Source organism: Ziziphus jujuba, chromosome 6, assembly GCF_031755915.1.
Source record: "Ziziphus jujuba cultivar Dongzao chromosome 6, ASM3175591v1".
NCBI classification, from domain to species: Eukaryota; Viridiplantae; Streptophyta; class Magnoliopsida; order Rosales; family Rhamnaceae; genus Ziziphus; species Ziziphus jujuba.
Window position 1 is genome coordinate 30,512,666 of NC_083384.1, and position 23,533 is coordinate 30,536,198.

The 23,533-nt window shown below is 33.1% G+C and overlaps 2 protein-coding genes across 2 annotated transcripts in view; both read right to left on the minus strand.

Moving 5' to 3' along the window:
• The window catches only part of LOC107429764 (disease resistance-like protein DSC1), a 62,782-nt gene that overhangs the window by 37,511 nt on the left and 1,738 nt on the right, over positions 1–23,533 (minus strand). The window contains exon 2 of the mRNA XM_060817980.1: positions 22,261–22,309. Within this exon, the coding sequence (XP_060673963.1) occupies positions 22,261–22,309 (49 nt within the window). The remainder of the gene's footprint in view (positions 1–22,260; positions 22,310–23,533) is intronic.
• Positions 18,469–21,485, minus strand: LOC125419195 (disease resistance protein RPV1-like). The gene is made up of 4 exons (XM_060818295.1): positions 21,147–21,485; positions 20,282–20,629; positions 19,211–20,200; positions 18,469–19,116 (listed from the first exon to the last, which is right to left on the minus strand). Exons 1-4 carry the CDS (start codon positions 21,483–21,485, stop codon positions 18,469–18,471), a joined length of 2,325 nt encoding a protein of 774 aa, XP_060674278.1.

Sequence of the window (23,533 nt, forward strand, 5' to 3'; positions counted from 1 at the left end):
TAGTAAGAAACTGAAACTTACACTGGTAAACTAGATAATTTCTCGACTGTTTCGTGCAAATTTTCATGTACTTTCTATGGTTTGAGATTTGTGGAAAAAAAGTGCTATGATCACAACCGCGTCAACTATTTTAAAAATTGGACTAAAGTATGTAAGCTAGCTAACAAAATAAACAATTGACAATACCTGACATTAAATCAAGTTTGGTTAATTATGTAATGGTCCTGTAAAATAAATAAACAGAGAGATAAAAAAGAGTTCTCCCCAAGTAATCATGTACAATTTCTCTGTAAAATAATTAAAAAAATATTATTCGATTCTAGTAATTATTTTTTAGTAGGTTATATTTACGAATGTCGATTAATATAATATAATGTAATTAGCTTTTGTTTATATGGAATTTTCAATTTTGGGTCGTTGGAGGGTCATAGCGTCATTTGACACTCGCTGCTCCTTTTTATATGTAACATGTCATGAGATTGCCACGGGTAAACCAAGAAATTTCTTGTCTATTTTCAAGGAAACAGTAGATGTACTTTTTTAGGTTTGGGTTTTGTAGAAAAGAAATATTCAATGGTTACAAACGCGTCAATGAGCCATCAAAAATATTAGTGGCACTTTACTGATATACAAGTATTTACCCTTTTTAGATTGATGTCGATTGAAGACTACACTTTAAATTCATTTTCTTGGAAAGAAAATCCAACAAATTATTAATTAATTAAGAATGTAGTTTAAAATATCAAAATTTTCTATGAAAATTTTATGAAATTTTTATTTTTTAAATATATCAATAGAAAATTTAGATTTCAAATGGATATAAATATAATTTTCATAATATCTATTAAAATTTTTAATATTTTTCCATAATTTTTATATAAATTTTTATCATAATATTCATATTAAAATTTTCATAATTTAATTAAAAAATTCATAATTTTTAATGATAATTTTTATAAAATTTTTTAAGTTTTCATAAAAATTTTAAAAATATCTATAATTTTTTTTATTAAATTTTAGTATTATTTTTTTTATAAATATTATTAGTATTTAATAAATTTTTTTGTTAAATTAATATTATTGATAATTTTTTTTTTATCTTTTTATCGTCTGACAATGAGTAAGCAATGCCCCAGTGCTTATCTAGCTATTAAAGGCTGCACAAGCTGGCAGAGAGCAAAAAAAGTAAAGGGAACCCACAGTTAACTTTCCTCTCGTCTAATTATTTTTCATAAGATTTTTAACTTTGGTTAATTAACTCGACATATGGTTCCAAATATGAGATTAGTTGCACAACACACCAGAGTTTTTGGTTTATTGCCTAATTAAAGTCATACTTAAGCTCAAAAAGTTAAAAACTCTTTAAAAAAAAAAGGATCAAACTATATATATGAAAGGTGGATAGCAAAAGAGACAATTAACCATATATAAATGTTCATTAACGTGCAATTAATTATTTTGAAGTTGATTAGCTAGTATTTTATCTACCATTGGATTATCAATTTGGGGTGGTTGGAGGGTTACAGCGTCATTTTGTTTCCTGTTGCTCTTTTTTCCATATGACTAGTAAAAAGATGAAACTGACACTGGTACATCAGGAGATTTCTCGGTTGTTTCCTGCAAATTTTCATGTACTTTCTTTGGTTTGAGTTTTGTAGAAAAAAAAGTGCTATGATCACAAATGTTTATGAATAATCTATTTATGCTCTTTTTAAAAAGTATGACTATTGAAGACTGCACTTTTAATTAATTAAGAACCACATACATTTAGGTCGATAGTTATTAATTAATCAACAATTATAAACCTTTCAACCAACAAATTTTAAAATTTTTATTGTCATGCAAAAAAGCATGACATTATGGTCAAGCAAATATAAATATTTTATGATCCAAGTGGACCTCAGTATAGATATATAACAAGAAACTTAAGTTTTGCTTTAAACTTGTACAGCATACAAGTTTTGAAATTAAGAAAAATGTTGTCCAAACCTTAACCTAAGATTAACGAAATAGTCAGACTCATGTTTTGAGGTGTCGTTGAAATGGACCTTTAGTTAAGATTACCAAAATTTGTACACATTGAAGATGCTCAACAAGATCTCTTTGTTTTTCAGTGAGAGGCAGAGTATCATGATCCTAATTGTACAAACTCACTAGCATCTGTCCTATATTCCACCAAATTGAATCACTCAGGACTCCTCAATACACAGAGGAACAAGTAGCTCAACCTCAACTTTCCTCTCACTTCTTCATTTTCATAAAATTTGAACTTAGAATTTAAACAGAAGATTAGCCATGCAACTTGTTTTTGATTCTATATTGAGTTATCATTAGCTTGATAAACTTAAAATCAAAAATTAATCGAGTTTAACAGTCAACCTTTTAAACAATGAGTTCCTTCTTTTACAAGTCCAGGTTGAATAAAGATTCAAACTAAGATCAGAGATATGATTTTGTAATGAATAAATTAAGAATCTTACAATCTAAAATATCAATATCTCCCTGTATACATCTACCAGAAAAAATAAAAAAAATGTAATTTATACATTTAAAATTTGTCAGCGGTCAATCCCTTCTGCATGTGCCCTTGAATATAGACTGCTTCTCAAACTGGCAGAAAGGACAAAAGTAACTCGGAGATAACTTTCCTCTCACCTACTCATTAAAGTCCATAAAGTTATTTACCAAGGGAAAAAAAAAAAAAGTCGATAAAAATTCAAAGATGAGATTTTTTACATAACAATTTTTTGATTTACCAAAAAATTAAGTTATTATCAAACTCATAATGTTTGAAAACTCTTTAAAAATTGGACTAAACTATGTAAGCTAGCTAACAAAAGACACAATTAACAATACCTAATCTTAAATTAAGTTTGATTAATTACCTAATAGTCTTGATTTGGAAAAAATAAATAAATAAAGAGAGAGAGATAGAAAGAGTTCTCCGCCAAGTAATTATGTACAGTTTCTTTGTAAAATAATAATAAAAATATTATTCGTTTTTAGTAATTACGTTTAAGCAAGTTTTATCTACGAATATTCATTAATATGTAATTGGCTAAAAATATTATTCGTTTGTAGTAATTACTTTTAAACAAGTTTTATCTAGGATTATCCATTAATATGTAATTGGCTTTCGTGTTTATATGGGATTTTCAATTTTGGGTGGTTGGAGGTTATAGTGTCATTTGCTTCTCATTGCTCTTTTTTACATGTAACATGTGAATTGCCACTGATAAACCAAGAAATTTCTTGGATGTTTTCAAGCAAACTGTAGGAAAAAAATAATATTCAATGGTTACAAACGCATCAATGAGTCAGCAAAAATATTAGTAGTACTTTACTAATTTAGATATATTTACCCTTTCCAAATTGATGTCGATTGAAGACTACACTTTAAATTCTTTTCTTGGAAAGAAAATCCAACAAATCATTAATTAATTAAGAACCAGATACATTTAGTTCAAGAACTATTAATTAATACAGATTACAAAATTTTACACGAATACATTGTGACATGTCATTTTCATGCAAAAACCAAGACCTTTAACTAGCTATATATTCCTTGTCTAATTAGCCAGATTAGCTTTAAGCTGATCATCTAATATGTTTTAAGTCAAGCACATATATAAGCATTTGACAGTTCGAGTGGACCTTAATACATACAATTATTAAATTCTTAAGCAGGTTATGTGTAGTAAAAGATACTAGTGCTCTTTATTGAGTACCATTAGTGACAGATTAGAAAGGCTTTTAGATACACCTATTATATTATACTCAGAAAATTTAGTTCAGAATACTGTTCATCTGGATGTAAAAAATTCAGAACCATATTCATGGGTAATCTATAATTGGTTTTTTTTTTTTTTTTTCCCCAGTTTGTTCAGCAAATATATGTAAAATGGTTCATATTGGTTAAAGAAATTCATAATGATATCACAAAAAGAGGGCTTTCCAAACCAATGCCATGATCATAAAGAAAACCAGAGAAAGAGAAATTTTTAACAAGGCACGCACTTACTTTTCCTGTTTATTCCACGTGATTTAACTTTTTGAAAATATTATCTTCCTTTTGCTGTTTATTGCCCCTCCTCATCAGTCATGTTTCTACTATCTCCACTGTCTTTATTTCCAATTCCCACTGAAAGCTACAATCTTCCATAGCTTAAGTTAAGCTACATTCTCCATTGCCTTTAGTCATGTTTCATTTTATACTACTACATGGCTCAAGTTAAGATTATCTAAATTTACATATATTGAAATGGTCATTAAGGTGTCTGTTCTTTTAGGAAGATTGAGAAAGGCAGCCTAGGGAAGTAGTAGAAAGGAAGTTGATGATACAAATTGTATAAGCTCACTAAAATCTATCCTATCTTCCACCAGATAAATCACTCGGACTCGGAGCTCCTAAAGACAAAGAGGAAAATTTTTTTGATATCATAATAAGTTATCGTCGGCTTGAAAAATTTAAACCCCTAAGAAATGGACCCAACATGTAAGTTGGCTTTCGAAAGAGACAATTGATAGTAGCTTTCATTTGAAATTAAATTCTTAAGCTCCTGTCCATGGTCACATACTTGAAAGAGGATCTATTAATGGACTTGAGGATTATAAACTTTGATCAGAATTTGACCATTGAAATCAAATAAACTTACTTACTGATGGCTTTAATAATGAAGTAACTACCAAAAGTTAAGCATTGGAATTAATAATTTTATGTTAGGATGATCCTGATGATGAATACGACATATATCCAATATGGTTTATCCGTATCACATATGTTTCCTTCTATTTCTCACGCACCTTTCTCCATTACTCACATATAGACACAATACTTGAGAGTATCCACAAAGTGCTCGTTTCTCACGATGCTATAACTTCCTTCACATCCAAGGTTTGTCTTCCATACTTGAGAGTATCCACAAAGTGCTCGTTTCCTCGAGGCAAAGAATTAAGCAAAATCATCCCTTGGTCCTCACCCTCAATTAAGATTTGCATATTCTCTGTATCTTGAATCAACTTAGTGAAGTCATCAAGATTATCACTCAAAGACCTTCCCTCTTTCATTTTGAAGCCATATAGCAAATTGCTGCAAATTATTGTTTGGTACTGATTTAGCCATGTACCTCTCTTCCAAAACTCTCCAAACATCCGCCGCCATTGTTTCCTTCGATACCTCTCTTAACACTTTGTCTCCAAGACTAAGAATTATTGAACTATATGCTTTTTTCAATAATTCTTTCCTTTCTCTAATATCCATTGTTTCCGATAAGTGTTCCTCACCTTTTACAGCCACATCTAACCCTTCCTTGACTAACAAAGCCTTCATTTTCATCTTCCAAAGGCCAAAATCATTTGAGCCCGCGAATTTCTCCAACTTAGTAGATATGGTCAAGTTTGCTTGGGTACACTATAATCAACCAGGTACAACCAAGAGAACCACTAATTCCACCACAAGAAGCTAACAACAACAAGCTACACAAAAGCCCCAAATCTCCAAACTCCAATTATATGAATTATATATGGAATTTATATGGTTTTCATATTACTGATTTAAATTGATTTTTGAGAATTTGAAAAGAATATGGATTTAAATTATTATGTTTTAAAAATATTTATGCATCGAAATATTAATGGCCTGACCTTATGCCAATGAAAAATTTATAGATTCAAATTGATGGATTTTAAAGTGATGGATTTATGATGAGGATTAAAGAAAAATGTCGCAATGTGAGTTTGAAAAAGGGTATAATTCCTACAGTGAATTTTGGAAAAAATTGCGTATTTTAATAATAAATTTGGTTAACTGTTTTAGAAGCACTCATACAGTACTGGTGTTCTGTACTGTGCATGTAGATGAGCGCGCAAGTTATAATGTCTCCAGTGAGTTGCCATCAGACCGAGGGCAGACAAGTTTGATATTGGCCATAAGCCGCCTCCCTCCATGGCCGTGATGACGGTTTAAGCAGCGGCGCTGTCGGGACGCTGAAGCAACCGTATGCAAGTTTCTCTCTTTAACCTCCGGCCAGATGGTGCTGGGGACACTGGGTATCATAAGGCATCATTGGTATATAGTGTGGTGCGTCAAGTATTATTTTTCAGATATAAATTTCAAATCCTAAAGTTTTAAAGCAGCATTTAAATTAAATGTATTCAATTTGCTTTATCATCTATTTCCAATTAGTATTTTCTAAAATGTATTTATTCATATTTTATGTCATTTATTTTAAATTAATGTTTTTAAAATGCATCTTGCCATAAAAATATTATATTGGTTGGTTGAATATTTCAAAATGAATATTATAGTATTTTTCTACCACTTATTTTATATGATTGTTTGTAATTATTTAAATTATATTTTTAACACTGTTTATTTTAATTTATTAAATCAAATTTTATGTATTATATATTGAATTTTACTTTTACGTTATATTTCTTTAATGCAAGTATTCTAAATTTATTTTATTATATTTTATTCGTATTTGGATTATTTAAATTTTTATTAAATTAATTATTCCTTGATTTTTGGGGCATAAAACATTGGGTTTTGGGAAAATATTTTAAAAGGAAAACTTTTCCAATGGAGTGAATGGTGAGGATTTTGAGAGAAAAAATTATTTCCAATTAATTATTAATTATTTATTTATTTATTCTTAATTAATCAAGTGTACTATAATTATTATTACTATTATAATTGTATATTAGATTGGGTTACTCACTGAGATGATTAGCATCTCATGTTTTTAAATTCCATTCCCCTAGGCCTAGGTTGGGAGACGTTGATCGTCCGGGGCAAGCTCGACGTCTCAGTTCATTGCCGAAAGTCCAAGAAGCATTTCCTCCCTTTTTCCTCTCCATCTTGTATTGCTTCTTTATCTGTCATTGTATTAATGTAACACCCCGTCCCGAAGTACACCGAAAATTTCTAAAATTTGACCAAAGTTGACCGGGTTTGATCGTCGTTGATCGAGAAGGGGTCAAAGGTTGACTTTTTGTTCCTGATGGAATTTCACATTGATCGAGGTACCGTTAAAAAGTACACATTGTCACGAGTTCATAGACTAGTAGCACATCGAAAACGGAGCTACAGTTTGAAAGTTATGAGCAAAACAAGTTGGGGTCCAAACTGTTCAAGGGGTGCCGGAGTTGACTTTCTGTTCATGCAAAGTTAAGCTTTGACTCATGCATGGTTGTGAAGTATTCGTCGATACGAGTTTATAGACTAGTGGCACGTCTGATTTGGATATGTTGTAACAGCCCTCCTTGGCCCAGGGTTCACTCCCTCTCTCCCCCCTGGCCTCAAGGTTTTGTCAAACGCGTCTCAAGGGAAAGGTATCCATACCCACTTATATGGCATGCTTCGTTTCCCTTTCCAGCTGATGTGGGATCTGACAATCCTCCCCCCTTGGGGCCCAGCGTCCTCGCTGGCACACCGATCCGGGTACTGGCTCTGATACCATCTGTAACAGTCCAGTACCACCCGCATCAAGATATTGTCCTCTTTGGCCCAGGGTTCACTCCCTCTCTCCCCCCTGGCCTCAAGGTTTTGTCAAAACGCGTCTCAAGGGAAAGGTATCTACACCCACTTATATGGCATGCTTCGTTCCCCTTTCCAACCGATGTGGGATCTCACATATGTGGTTTGAAAGTTGAGGACCTGTGAAGTTTTTCCGAGACAGTATTTACTATTCATGGATCTGTATGGGTGTGAACAGTGGTGCCAAGTGTCAGAAAAATGGACCCACCCGTGAGTGCACAGTGGTACCCACGGGCGTTTTGACTGGCTGAGAAGGGGAGGGAGGAGAGAGAAGGAGAAGTAGGAGAGAGAGAGAGAGAGAGCTAGAGAGAGAAACCAAACTAGCCAACCACCGTTCACCCATTTTCGGCCACCAGAACAGTACACGCACCATCCTAGCTTGAAGCCCACTTGAAAACCGACCGGCCAACCGACCGCCGATGCACCCGGATTAAGACTTTTTCCAGCCGCAGCGCCAATTACTTCAAACCCAGATTTCTCCGTATTCTGACCTCCGTTTGCCTCACCACCGGTCCCGTTGAGTCATCCATTCCCTGATCTACCTTCCCACTAAAAATCACGGCCAGTAGCCACCGCAAGCGGCACCGGCAGTGGCGGATTCCGGTGACCATGGCGGCTCGTCGGGAAATTTACTTTCCAGCAAGTTTCCAGTTGTACCGCCCATCCTTTCCCACTAATTCCGACCCTTTGAACCCAAATCCGAGGTCATTTTCCTCCAATTCGTGACAGATTGAGAGAATCGAGGACTTGAAATCCGAGAGCATTCCGGCAAGATTCCGGCCACCTCGGGTCCGATCTCCGGTAAGTAAGATCAGATTTGTAATCCTCGTTGCACAAGTTTCGATTCAGTATATTACTCGTAAATTTTGGTTGTCGTTTATGTTAGTCCCCCGGGTACCGGGTATTATTTATCCGAATAAAATATTAATTTATTTGAGTTATGTAATATTGTTGTTCTAGAAGCACGTGTGCGTCGTGGAATTGATCTCATGGAGGATTTTGGGTTAATTGCGTGCTCGAGGTGAGTGACCCACCTTCAAAATTAATTTTGGGAGTCAAATTAATTATATTGTGATATTTTAATATTTGAATGTTTTTATTTTATGTTAATTGTTATATAAATTGTGAATTAAATTTTGATGCCCATATTTGAATAAATTGAAATATATGATTTTTGATAAATTATGGAAATCTAGATTTTATGAAAATTTGATATTTAAAGGAATTGTAAAAGTAATATTATTTGATTTATTATGGAATTTATTTGTGAATTTATTTTGATTAATAAAAAATGCATTTATATAAATTTATGCATTGTGGAAATTATTTTATGGTATTGAGGATTTATGGAATTAAATTATATATGAAATTCAGGTGGTTTTAATATTATTTTTGGTATGATTTCATTTTAAAGATTTCAAGAAAAGTATTGATTTAGGTTATGGTGCTATCAAAATATATATTTATGCACTTGAAATATTATCTAGCTGATTTTATGATATGAGAAAAATTATATATTATTGATGGATTTATGTCGATGTTATTAAAGATAAATGTGGGATGGTGAATTTGAAAAATGGTATAATTCCCACGGTAAGTTTTGGAAAAATTATTTTTTTTTTAAATAATATGGTTATATATTTTAGACGCACCCATAAAGTACTGGTGTTCTGTACTGTGTATGTGGATGAGCGCGTAAGTTATAATGTCTTCCGTGAGTTACCATTGGACCGAGGGCAGGCAAGTTTGATATTGGCCATAAGCCGCCCCCCTCCATGGCCGGGATGACGGTTTAAGCAGTGGCGCTATTGGGACGCCAAAGCGACCGTATGCAAGTTTCTCTCTTTAACATCTCGCCAGATGGTGCCCGGGATGCTGGGTATTATAGGGCATCACTGGTATATAGTGTGGTGCGTCAAGTATTATTTTTCAGATATAAATTTCAAATCCTAAAGTTTTAAAGTAGCATTTAAATTAAACGTATTTAATTTGTTTTATCATCTATTTCCAATTAATATTTTCTAAAATGTATTTATTCATATTTTATGTCATTTATTTTAAATTAGTATTTTTAAAATGCATCTTGCCATAAAAATATTTATATAGGTTGGTTGAATAGTTCAAAATTAATATTATAGTATTTTTCTACTACTTATTTTATATGATTATTTGTAATTATTTAAATTATATTTTTGACACTGTTTATTTTGATTTATTAAATCAAATTTTATGAATTATATATTGAATTTTACTTTTATGTTATATTTCTTTAATGCAAGTATTCTAAATTTATTTTATTATATTTCATTACATTTTATTCATATTTGGATTATTTAATTATTTATTAAATTAATTCTTCATTGATTTTTGGGGCATAAAAGATTGGATTTTGCGAAAGTATTTTAAAAAGGAGAACCTTTCCAACTTAGTGAACTGTAAGGGTTTTGAGAGAAAATATTATTTCAAATATTTATTATAATTATTTATTTAATTGTTTGGCATTGATTAATTAAATTTTTTTTATTATTATATTATTAATATTATAATTGTATAGTAGATAGGATCACTCACTGAGATTATTAGCATCTCATGTTTTTAAATTCCGTTCCCTTAGGTCCAGGTTAGTCGACGTTGATTGTCTGGGGGCGAACTCAACGTCTCAGTTCATTGCCGAAAGTCCAAGAAGCATTTCTTCCCTTTTTCCTCTCCATCTTGTATTGCTTCATCTGTCATTGTATTAATTTTCTACTTATTGGTATAATGCTCTGTATACTGATTGGACACATATTTATTGAATCATATATTGATTCCCTGTTATTATTTTGGAGTGCTATAAATTTGTGGAAACAAATTGTAGAAATGTGGGAGGAATAAGGTGGTGTATATAGAAGTGTGTTTTCAATGCAGGGAATTTGTGGTAAGTCTAACCCTTAGGGAAGGTTCTGCCGGATTTCCCATTGGAAGGTCCGGTAGGGTTTCCTTGGGATCAGAGCTTGTCTAGGGTTCCGGTGAGGAATTTTGGACGGATCCTGACAATTAAAGTCATATTTATTTGTATAATGTTCTGTATCCGGATTGGACAGATATTTATTTAATTGCTTACTGATTCCCTGTTATTATTTTGGAGTGCTGTAAATTTGTGAAAATAAATTGTAGTACGGTAGGAGGAATAAGGGGATATTTCTAGAAGTGTTTTTCGTGCAGGGAAATTATGGCAAGTTCTACCCTTAGGGGAGATGCTGCCGGATTTTCCGTTGGAAGGTTCGATGGTGTTTTCCTGGGATTAGAGCTTGTCTAGGGTTCCGATGAGGGATCTTGGATGGGTCTTGACAATTTATCCTGTGTTAGTTGACAAACAGTGGCATGCTCCGGATGACGTGGCAAGTTGTATTGTTCTTCTACCGAGATGGACACGTAGGCGAGCCGGTAGGCCGAGTATGCAACGCATACAATCTGAAGGTGAAGATGTTATCGGACGTAGATGTAGCCGATGCGGTGGTGTTGGACATTATAGGCAGAGATGTACGAATCCATTGTCTTATGCTTCGAATTAGGAAGTTTTAATTTAGTGTTATGATTTAATATGTTTTGATAATATTTCATATCTTGGAAATTATATTATTTACTTGACTGTGGAAGATTTATTAGCAATTTTTTTTTTTAGAATTTAATCCCAAATGAAAATAGGCTTTCTGGAGTTGATTTTAAATCTTTAGTTTACATCTCATTTTATGAAATGTCCAAATGATTTTGAAAAGAAAAAAAAATGTATATCATTTTTTCTTTTATTTAAAAAAATATATAACATTTTCTGTTAAATCCATCTTCATCTTATATAATATTTGTCTCCACTCAATTTTTTTACCCCACAATTAATTTAAATAATTTATTAGAAATTGATTTTTCAAATGGTGAAAATTAGTTTCCGATAGGAGTATATATTATGCAACAATTTCCGTTTGGAAGAAATCTTTTCCAACAAGAGGAAAACGATTTCCGTTTAGAAGAAAAAATTTCCGCCTGGCAGAAAATTATCCAGAAGCTTCAATTGGTCTCTATATGGGATTTCCACCTAGAGGAAAATTTTTATGCCTGAAGGAAATATTTTCCGACAAACGGAAAATTTTACAGAATCTGCAATTGAGCTCATAAGATGTTTGTGCATAATGGAATTCTAATAAATAAACAAGGCACATTTTCTATAAGGTCAATTAGTTATCATTACATCAATAACACATCGTTATCTTCGTTAAATGAACATTATAATTCACCATTATCTTTACTATTAAAAGGCTAATATTAGAAAAAAGATGCATCTATAAACATGACAAAAAAAAAAAAATGCATCACCACCTAACTCATATGCTTAGTTCTTTGTTGTAAGCCTCATGAGCATACTTTCTCCCTCTATTTATCTCTCTCTTTCTCTATCTCTGTGAATGTGTGTGTAATTTTCTTAGCATGCACTTGTAATTCTACGATTGCAAATTTTGTGCTTCAATTTTCTACTTGGTCCATCACTTGCTTCTCCAATGCTGAAAGAAATAGAAAATCAATATTAGCAGCAAAACTTAATTATTTATATATTGATCATATTGTTTAATCATATATAGATCATATTGTATAATGCCATATGCAACTCCTCAAATTCTTAAAGACATCACTAAAGGAAAAAAAAAAAAAAAAAAAAAAGCCACCATGAAAAACCTCTCTTAGAATTTTTCAAAAAACAAAAGAAAGAAAAAAATTAAAAGCATATTGAACAATCAAATTTTAATTTGTAGCATAGATAATAGTGAGATCATACCCAGTTTCCTCTAATATTTGTTAAATCCTTCTTATCCACTTTATCCATTCATTGCCATCAAAAGATCATAAAACAGCTCAAGAACCAGAGAAGGAGAATTATGAGTAGAAATTGTATTTTAAAACTGTATTAGGAGCTGACTGTCAAAATTGTTTGACTTTAAAAGGAGAAAATTTTCCACCACAGGCATCAGAAATTACAAATAAGAGAAAGAAAACAAAAGAAGTTTATGAGTTATTGTTTGCATGACAAGTAGCCAACCCAAGTATAGCTTTGAAATTATTTTCAACATTTAAGTAGACACACCTTTAGGTGCAACGAAACAAGACAAGCTCCAAACATGGAGAAATGACCTTATCATTCTTTTAAACAAACACAACTTCCACTCCTTTAATTAAGAATACACCTAATGCCTTAAAGCATATTGTATATATACCCAAAAAATAAAAAAATAAAAAAATAAAAAAACTGTCCCTTACATAAAGAAAGTAAATGATACAATTTTTGAGAATTTTGTGATATCCTTCCTAACAATACTGACGAAATAAAAATTACAAACTTAAAACATAGAAACAGCTTTAACCTTTCTTTAAACATACACCCCAAACTAAATTTAAGAGGAATCTAGAGCCACCTACCACTTGACTACAAGACACACAATACTTGTTATGACAGCATCAGTTTATTATTTTGGTGTTGGAATTTTAATTGGTATTTCAACCTTATTCTTTTATCTATATTCCACTCTTCTTCCCTTCTTATGTAATTTTCACTTTGCCATTTCTCATAGGTATTAATTATTTTTTCCATAATTACAGGAAAAGAAATATAAAAGAAACTGTATTCATGCACAAATTCTATGAGGCACATGCCACACCTCACCAAGGACAAAAGTTGATAGTTTCCTTCCAAGATCAGTCAAACTATGAATATGTAGACTTGCGCAAATTAGCAATAGAGTGGTCGATTACTATTTATGAAGTTTCTTGAAGGCCAAATTATCAAATGAGCCCCATCATCCTGGCTTTCACTGAAGTGTGCAAAGTCTAAAACCACTAAATATGCTTAACTGTACAGAGTATTAAAACCAACAAATATACATTAAAAAAACATGTCAAGAATAGGCAGAATATAATGTGAGTGTGACATGCAATCATTTCAGATTTTGTACTCTAGTACTTGCAACATTTTCACCATTCATTTATTAATTTTTATAGAAAGACATAAAATAGAAAAACTAACACTTAAAGCAAAGCCACCAGTTTTATGGTTGTTAGTCATGACTATCACATATTAATGACCTAACGCTCTATAAGGTATTCTGCTTATGACTTTTCACTTGTTATAATGGGATAGTGATTGCTAAGAAATGTAAAAAAATTCTTTGTTGTAGAATTTAAAAACAAAATAAAACAATACATTGTATATTGAGCATCTAAACAATTATAACTGCACATGTATCCAGATATTGGACCATTAACATATCCATCAATACTGATATTCTAATCTCAGCCATTATATGCTAGACAGGATAAGTTGAACATAAGACTTGCTCTACAATGAAAAATAAAACAATTATAAAAATAGCTTATAAAAACATTCATTAAATCCAGAATTGATTAGTAACGGATTCTCATAAGCTTAAAGGCTGAATAGAAAATATAGCTATCTTTCCATGGCCAATATCAACAGTGCATCCTGAGATTCGTCCTACTTCATAGAGTGACAATACTGCTTGCTCTGAAGCATAGAAGCCCGATATGTTAAATGTTTCAAACATCAGTTGTACTAACTATTCTCTAACAGTCTGGCAGAAAATTTCGCATTACTTATTCTTGGAGAGAGACAAAGCAAAGCAACCGTAGGAAATTTGGATCAACTTCAAAACAACATGAAAAAATAAAAATAAAAATAAAACATGCACTTGCACATTTGTGTAGGCATTCGCATAAACAAAAAGAAGTGGATGCATCTAAAAGACCGTCTGCATTATTCATAAACAGAATGTTTCTATGCTATACATTCTAGAAATATTCGAACATTATGCATAGTTCGGGAAAACAAAAAGGCGGTGGTTGTTCATCGTCATGAAGAAGAGATTTGAAACAGTTTTTGCAAAGATTCTGGGAGATCTTATCCATGGAGGAAAGCATAGAGATTTCGTTAATGGTTTTCATACCAGTGAGAGAACTTACAACATCAGATGTTGTGGGTCTGACAGTGGTGAATATATTGGCGCACTTCACTGCTAATGTTAAGATGGTCAATTATCCACTAATTCCAGCAGCTTGTGTTTTGATTCTGCAAGACAAACCTGCAATATATATTTAAACAAATTAAGTTAATTAACACATAATATTGAAGTTTAATAAGTTTGCATCCATGCTTCTCTAGTTGCTTACCTCCTCTGCCAGAAACTCATGCTGCTTCTGGTTGAATTTATTTCTGCATTTTTCTTCACACTAACAATTTCAAGTACAACAACACCATAACCATAGACATAGTATGTTTGTGATATCTTTCCGTACATTGGGTACTCGAGAGCCATTTATGATGTATCCACTGAATCAATCCAGAAATACTGGTTGTTATAGTACTTGTTCTTTCCCTTAGAATTTGATTATATGTATAAAATTAAATAGCCATTTCATTTACAAATTAGTACAAATTAAGTTCAAAGGGGGTACTGGTTCTTTGCTTACTCACCGTGTTGCTTTTACTTTGATGACCTTAAATTCATTGTCCTGTCCATCCTCTGCATAAAGGATAGGATTCCCAAAGTCTGATATCTTAGCGTTTAGAGCATCATCAACAAGGATATTAGCAAAGTCTGATATCTTAGCGTTTAGAGCATCATCAACAAGGATATTAGCAGTTTTAATACCCCTATGTGCCATCTTTAGTTTATAATTCTCATGTAGATAATTCAAACCCCTTGCTATTTGAGAAGAAACTGTAAGCTAGGTTTTCCAGAGGTTGAAGAAGATAAAAGAGAGAGAGAGAGAGAGAGAGACAGAGAGAGAGAGAAAGAGAGCAGGGTGTAAATGGAGAGAAGAGGAGGAAGAGAAGAGAAGGAAACCTGACTCCAAGAGCCGAGATCTGTTGAAGAAATGCTATTTGAGACCTAAACTGGGCAGAAAGTGAAAACAGATGGTTTCGTGACCTCGTATTTGGCTGCTTCTTTACAGTTTGTTTTGCAGATGCGGTGTTCGAAAATGGAGGAAATCTGTGGAAATAGAGAAGGCGATATCAGTGGTGTTGAGAGCGCAAAGAAGGTGTTTGAAAGGGAAAGTAGAAAGAATCCCTAGCTGTTGAAAGGGAAAGTAGAAAAAAAACCAAAAACAACAAAAAAATAAAAAAAACACATGCGTTTTGATAGAGAAAAGAAAGAAAAGAAAAAAATCTTTATGAAGGGTATTCTGGTCTAAATTGGTTAAAAGTGGGTTAGTTTTTTTAAAAAAAAAAACTTTTTACTATTTTTAAAATTTACATTTATACTGTGGCTATTTTTTCGAAAAAACCCAATAAATTAATTACCCGAAACTCTTTGAATCCAATCCACATATATTAGACGCTTCTGTCAATGCAGCCCTCCATTGATGCATCTTCTCCATTCCGTCTTTAAAACGTTCTTCAAGTTCAACAAATGCAACTTTACAACTTCCCTCCTGCTTTCGTACATCCGATGGATCTATACCATAAAAGACTGGAATGACAACACTCTGCTCATTTCTTTTCTTGCATTCAAGAATTTCCACCGGTTCATTCAAACACCACGTAGATGAAAGCGTAATTTTCTGAGAAAATGATAATCCAGATTTTGGAATCATGTATTGCTTTGCTAAGTGTGGGTGAAATTTCATCACCGATCTGAAGTTCATGATCATCCATGAAAGTTGAAATATGCTTCGCAGATAAAGCAGCATAAAGATGGCTTACAAATTGATGGCGGGTGTCTTCACCTCTAAAACTGAGAAACACATCATATTTTTCTTGAATCTCATGCTTTTGTTGAGGAAAGATTGCGGAAGAAAGAGAAGAAGAAGAAGAAGAAGCCATGTTTACAAATTAAAGCTTTCTTAGTGAAGAATGGTGTAGATACAGAGCTCAATATGGAGAACTTTATAATGTAGATTCTCTCTCTCTCTCTCTCTCTCTCCCCCCCCTCAGTAAGCTGCAAATTGTTGACCAAAAGAACTAGATAACACTTATAAGTGTGAGTCAGCGGTCAATGCCGATATGTGAATATAAGTCCTAGTTTAAAGTCAGCGGTCAATGCCAATATGAGTGTATCTTTGAATATAAAGTCTTAGTCTAAAAATAAAGTCCTAGTCTAGCTATTAAGGGATGCTCAAGCTGGGAGACAGGAGAAAAACATAGTAACTCAGACTTAAACAGAGATCAATAAAGATAACACTTTTGATTATAAGCAAAGAAAATATAGTGAGGAATAAAAGGAAACAAAAAGTGCAAGGATTTTAAAATCCCATATTTGGTTCTAAAATATGTATAAAAGAAAAAAAAAAAAGGGAGGAAAAGTATAAAAGGAGAAGAATCAAGAATTGTTTAAATTCTAGCGCCCCTCGTGAACTACAAGTTGTTTGAAAAAAAAAAAAAAGAAAAAAAAAGTAAAAAACAAACAAGAAGTTACAAAGTCAACAGTCAATGCCGTCACTAACTCTGTTTTTTATCAAAGCTGAGTCAGACGGTTAATTAGCTAAGTTTGAGTTAACTCTGGTTTAAGCTCTATATATTGTATCAATTACTTATGTTAAAAAAATAATATGTAATTTCGGCAACAGCGGCAACTTCATTACTTAATGGGGAAAGGAGTTACCTTAATAACGTGGATGTGAACGGTACTATAGCAAAATTGCTTAACCATATACCTTGTCTTATTACAGAATCATATCCATATGTAATATATTTCTATATTGTGTTTACTTCTCTGCAAAATGACTCACAGTATTAGAAGTTAAAGAAATTGATACTACACCATTCCTATGAAGCTGTGTTGTGACGGATTCTTCATAGCCTAAATCTATAAAAAAAACACAAACCGATAAATGAAAAATCCATCAAAATGCTTTTCATAACAAATTTATTTTTTATTTTTTATTTTCCCTTTCTTTATATCATTTCAAACAAAAGAAAACAAACTTTTCCTTTCAAAATTACCTTTTTATCCAATGCAAAATCAAATCTAAATGCTGAGTCAGAATCTATTGTTTAGCTAGTAATGGAAAGAGTACTCATTTAGGCAAACAATTCAAAATACAAAAATGACCAACTATGCATAAACACATTTTATCTGACACTTTGGCACAGAATAGTATCAAACAAGGAAATTAAATCAAATAGATAAATATTATAAACTCAGAAAGATGAGAATGTTCAACTCAATGTATTTTACACAAAAAATTCATCACAAACAACTCAGAATCATATGCAAAAAGTAATACATTCTATATTTTATTTAATTTTCTCTCCAAATATATGTAAAATGGTTCATAGGAGTGAAAGAAATTCATATTGATATCACACAAACAGGGTTTTCTATGCCAAGATCAGAAAAATAACAAGGGGAAGAGAACTTTGTAATTTCAATGCTAAGGGCTGTCATGCACTCATGCTGCATAGGTACACAGTTTCTTCACAGCCTGAAACTAAAAAAGACATGCAAATTTTGGAAAAACAAAATTCACCTATATGTACATGAAAAGAATTTTTGTAACAAATAGCGTTGTTTTTTCTTTTTGTTGTTGTTGTTGTTGTTGTTGTTGTTGTTGTGCATGTATTGTATCATTTCAAACCAAAGATAGCCAACCTTTCTTTAGAAATTACCTTGTAGTTTGTAAACCTGGTTATAAATTAATATAATTAAAATACTACTGAATGCATGTTGTGAACAGTGTACCTCAACTTTGTACAAATTAAATTGCAGCAAAAAAAAAAAAAAGACTTTCAATTGACTTACCTAAGTGGTCACAGGTCACCGAGAAACTGGCTACATAATCTCAATTCATGATCAAAGCCTGCTTCTTAGTTTAGTTGTAGCACAAAATTTTTATTTTTTTATTTTTTGGGCTCCTCAACATTCAATTGCTCTATAATCTCTTAACAGTCATATAAGTGACATAACCTTGAGTTTCTTAGAATGCAATACATCATTTTCTATACCATGAGAGCCTTCACTTCCACTGGTTTCGCAACATTCGTCAAAGCGTCTCTTATTTTTACTTTTAGTATCTACATCAAATCTCTCTATATCTTCCTTGTATACAAACCAAACCCCAAACTTCTTAATCTCCCCATATTCATTTCCATCTATGTAGGTATCATCATTGTAATTGATGTTGACATCCTCATCAACATCATGACAGTATCCACATTCAAGCGACAAATGTAAACAGGCCATGGTGCAACAATTTGAGCGCCAACTTAGTCCTGAATTTTGCAAAGTCAGTTCTTCGACATACCACATGACCACGTGATCTGAACTATAGTCGTTGCACCCAAGACGCATAAAAGAATCATGCTCACACAGAAGACTATCAGGGATGGTTTTAAAATTGAGTTTACAACCAATTCCGGGAAACATACGATGGTCGATAATTTTATGCTGGTAAAAAACAACACAGAAAGCCAAACCCAAGAAGTTGTCATTATTCCAATATGGAGGAAGCCTAATATTCATTGAGGTACTGCCACTTTGGTAGCTGAACCACTTTGGAATTTCATCACCAAGATAACAAAATTCAAAATCGTCACACTGTATCATGAATGGGAAATTAATCAATCTTGTTGAAAAGTTATAAATATCTTAATAACTGATTACAAGAGCAAAAGAATAGAAAGGGACATACCATTCTTCCAAATTTTAAACCAGACAGAATTTGAAATATTCCACGGCCAGCCAGTATGATGTTGCGTGTATTCTGATCCAATTTTTCACAACCATAAAAGTTGATTTGCCCTCGAATATGATTGCTACTTAGATGGTGTAATAATGGAGCCTTCCAATTTGATATGGTCTCCAGTGACGTGCAGCATATTGCAGACAGACAAAAACATGATGATGGAAGCTCAGGTAATGATTTCAGCCTTTCATTATGGTCTAACAACAAACTGAGTGAAGCATTTGGAAGGGGAGGCAACTTTTTAAGGTTTGAGCACCTCTGGATGTCTATATGCTCAAGTTTTCTTAAATTACACAGGCTGGTGGGGAGAAACTCAATGTTTTTACAGCTAAAGATACATAATCTTATGAGAGAAACTAGATTTTTAATTGACTCTGGTAACTCTTGAATCGGTGAGTGACCTAATTCAAGATATGTAAGATGTTCCATCGGCTCTAAGATTTCCGGAAACTTAAACAGTTTTACACAACCACACAATCTTAGAGATTCAAGAGATATCAACTTACAGATGCTGGTAGAAAGACTTTCAAGTCCAGAGCAATAATTCAAATCCAATCGAACAAGACTAGAGAGATGCCAAATTGATGGGGGCACTTCTTCTATTGCTGTCCAATCCATATGTAAGTCTGTTAAGTTCACTGGAAACGTCTGATAAATGTGGGCCTGAGATGAGTAGAGAGGTAAGTTGTTTATAAAGTTTACAATATCCCAATACCATGTGTTCCTTGATATCTCTTTCAGATCTCTTAGTTTGGAGCAACTATTCAAATTTAGATAAGTAAGCCTGTGCAGATTTTCAACAAATGAAAGAACCTTAACCAAACTTGTACAGCCTTCAAAATTTATGCTTTCCAGATTTGGAGCGAGAGACATATCTGGTATTTCATTAAGCATCTTGGAATAACTAAGGTCGATCTTTCTTAATACCAGTAGAGACTGTGACAGATAGAGAGGGAAAAAAAAAAAGGTTAAAGATTTGTTTTTAGCTTCTAAAACGATAGATCAAATTAAATATACCTGAACTCCATGATTCCAAAGTCTTTGAAGACGGCTGCCACGTAGAATCAGTTCAACAAGATTCTCCAAGCTGACATGTGATGGCAACGATCTCAAAGGGTATAGATCCCATTGAAAATAATTTAGCTTATCAGAAAGATAAGAATCAAGACCTTGAGGAAGGTATAGTTTGAACTTATTCTTGTCTTTACAGTCACAAATGTACCACTTATTCTCATCCATATTATGGCAAACAAAGATTTTGAAAATTTGTAGATTGTACATGTTAGAAAAGGCGGCACGATGAACTTTCACATCTCTGTTCATTCTACACATGTTGAGCGATATGCCTTCAACCATTGTAGTTCCCTGACAAACAAATCAACATTAACATAGTTAATAATACAATTTGTTGGCTGTTGAACAGCTAGCTAACTGTGACCTGAAACAGAAGAAATATATAGAACAAGGATGTATATATTGCAGCAACGGTATCTTCTGCAGAGTAAAAACAGAGAAGGTAAAAAGCATTTTTCAAGCATTTTTTTCTTTATTTTATTTTTCTATTTTTTTCTAGTTAGCTTTTACAATCCAAGGTGACTTTTGGACTTTTATGGGATATTAACTATCAACACAATATAACAAGATTTATTAAGAACTTTACATACATATAGACACCAAGTTTTGCTAGTCAGAAGTTTGTTTGCCGTTCTTTTCTTATCAAAAGATTTATTCATGTTTATAAGAAATCAACAATGCTTTTTCACTTACTGTATCTCTTTCCAATACGTGGCAGATGTCTTTAGGATCCCACAACCTACTTCAATTTATTCAATGCAATTTTCCATTCTTCTTTGCTTTTGGAGTGAAGGAAAGAACCCAAGACCTTAAGAGCTAATGGATTTCCATTTGCATATCTTGTCACGTCTAACAACATTTCATCATCAATTACTGGAGATTTTTTACTAGAAGCATGTAAACGGAACAGTTCAAGAGATTCAGTGTGATTTACTAGCTCAACCTTGTAAAATCTATCGGTTACTTTCTTAAGCACTTGCATATTTCTAGTTGTAACAATGATTCTACTTCCAGGGGCAAGCCGATAACACCCTTCAACTAAAGCTTCTAATTGGGTTGAACTATCCACATCATCCAGAACAATGAGTACCTTTGCATGTCTAAGTCTATCAAGAATACATGGCCATGCTACAAATGGGGAATCCATCTTTAGAATAGCTTCATCATTTAACAGCTGAGATAAAAGTTTTTTTCAAAAATGATTGGCCCCATGTCTTGAATATTCTTCCCTAACATTCCAAATAAAGCAGCAACCTTTGAATTGAGTATATGATAATCTTTGATATACAACACTAGCAAGAGTGGTCTTACCAATACTTCCCATCCCCCAAATTCCTACACTATGAACATCTGTTGAGCCAATGGATAATAACAACTCAATTTCTTCGACTTTTTTTCCAATCCCAATGAGGTGCCCATAGAAATGCTCATTTGAAAGATATTTAGGCAATTTCAATAAAACTAACTTGCACTCAGGCCTGCATAGTGAAGATGATACAGGAAGTTAGGTATTTGGAGAAAAAGAAAGAGCATTAATTCTCTAGTATTTTATTTGCATTCTTCAATTCTCTGTATTTTTTGTGCTTGTTCTGGGCAATGAAAACTAAAAGCAGTACTATTTTTGACTGACTTTCATTAAGGCAAAGATAGAGAAACTGGCAACCAAATACAATTAATTAAAGCAAAGAAAAGATGATTTTCATGATAGCAAAGATAGAGAAACGGGCAAGCAAAGTTAATTAAAGCAAAGAAAAAATGGATGATTTACACAAATTAGTAATGATTTAGAAATTTTTTCAAGACTTCCACCAAATAGTACTGTTTTCTATTGTAACTATAATTTTGCAGAAGATTCATCATAAATAGCTAGCATTAATTAGTAATAGGACATATATATATATATATATATAGAAAACCATCACCTGAAATCCTTTGAATCCAACCCACATAGATTGGATGCTTCTGTTAAAGCTGTCAGGACCCGTCCAGAATTCCTCCTCCGGAACCCTAGACAGCCCTGATCCCAGGGAAATACCACCGAACCTTCCAACGGAAAATCCGGCAGCACCTCCCCTAAGGGATTTACTTACCACAAATTTACCTGCACTGAAAACACACTTCAAAAATATCCCCTTATTCCTCCCACAAACTACAAATTGGTTCCACAAATTTCAGCACTTCAAAACAAAAATACAGTAATCCAGTGCAAGATAAATACAACAAGAGTGAAAGAAATAGTACAACTGCAATAAAGAAGAACAGGGTACTTCACGAAGTAAAACAGCGATGAAGATCAAGTCCGCTCTGGATGAACACCGACAACCTGGTACCTAGAGGAACGGAATTTAAGAGTGTGAGATGCTAATCATCTCAGTGAGCGACCCTACTACTATACCATATAATATCACAGTAATAAGTATAAATAATAATTATTTGGAAATAATAATTTCTCTCAAAACCCTTACAATTCTCTCAGTTGGAAAGGTTCCCCTTTTAAAACATTTTCACAAAACCCTTTATTCATATTCCCCGAAAACCAAGACATCAAATAAATATCCGAACAGTAATAATTATATTTTTAATTCCAATACAGTTTCCAAACATTTTATTTTTAAAACACAGTTCTGAAAATCATTTGATGCACCCACTATATACCAGTGGCGCCAGAGTACCCAGCTTCCCGAGGTACTGCCAGACAGGAGGTTATAGAGAGAAACCGGCATACGGTCGCGTGGCGTCCCACTGCGCCGCTGCTAACCTGGTCTCCCGGCCAAAGGGGGGTGGCCGCCCTCTCCGATGGCATCCATAGGACACCCTCATAATATCAACTGCGCGCTACTCACACCCACCTGCGCGCTAATCACACCACCTGCGCGCTAATCACACCCACCTGCGCGCTAATCACAACCGTGTGCACACTAACCATATCACATATAAACAGAACACCAGTACGTGCACGGTGCATCTAAAAATCATAAATTTCACAATTTTAAATTATATAACAAATTTCACATTTTTCATAAGCATAGCGGGCATAATCCATCCGCTTGAACTCGGAATTTCTCCGTAATTTCTTTATAATCAATACCATAAATTCCATGATTTTCAAATCCACCAACTCCCAAAATCCATCAATTCAAATATCCACATTTTTTCCAAGCATAATAATTTCTCGAAATATCATAATCAAATCTC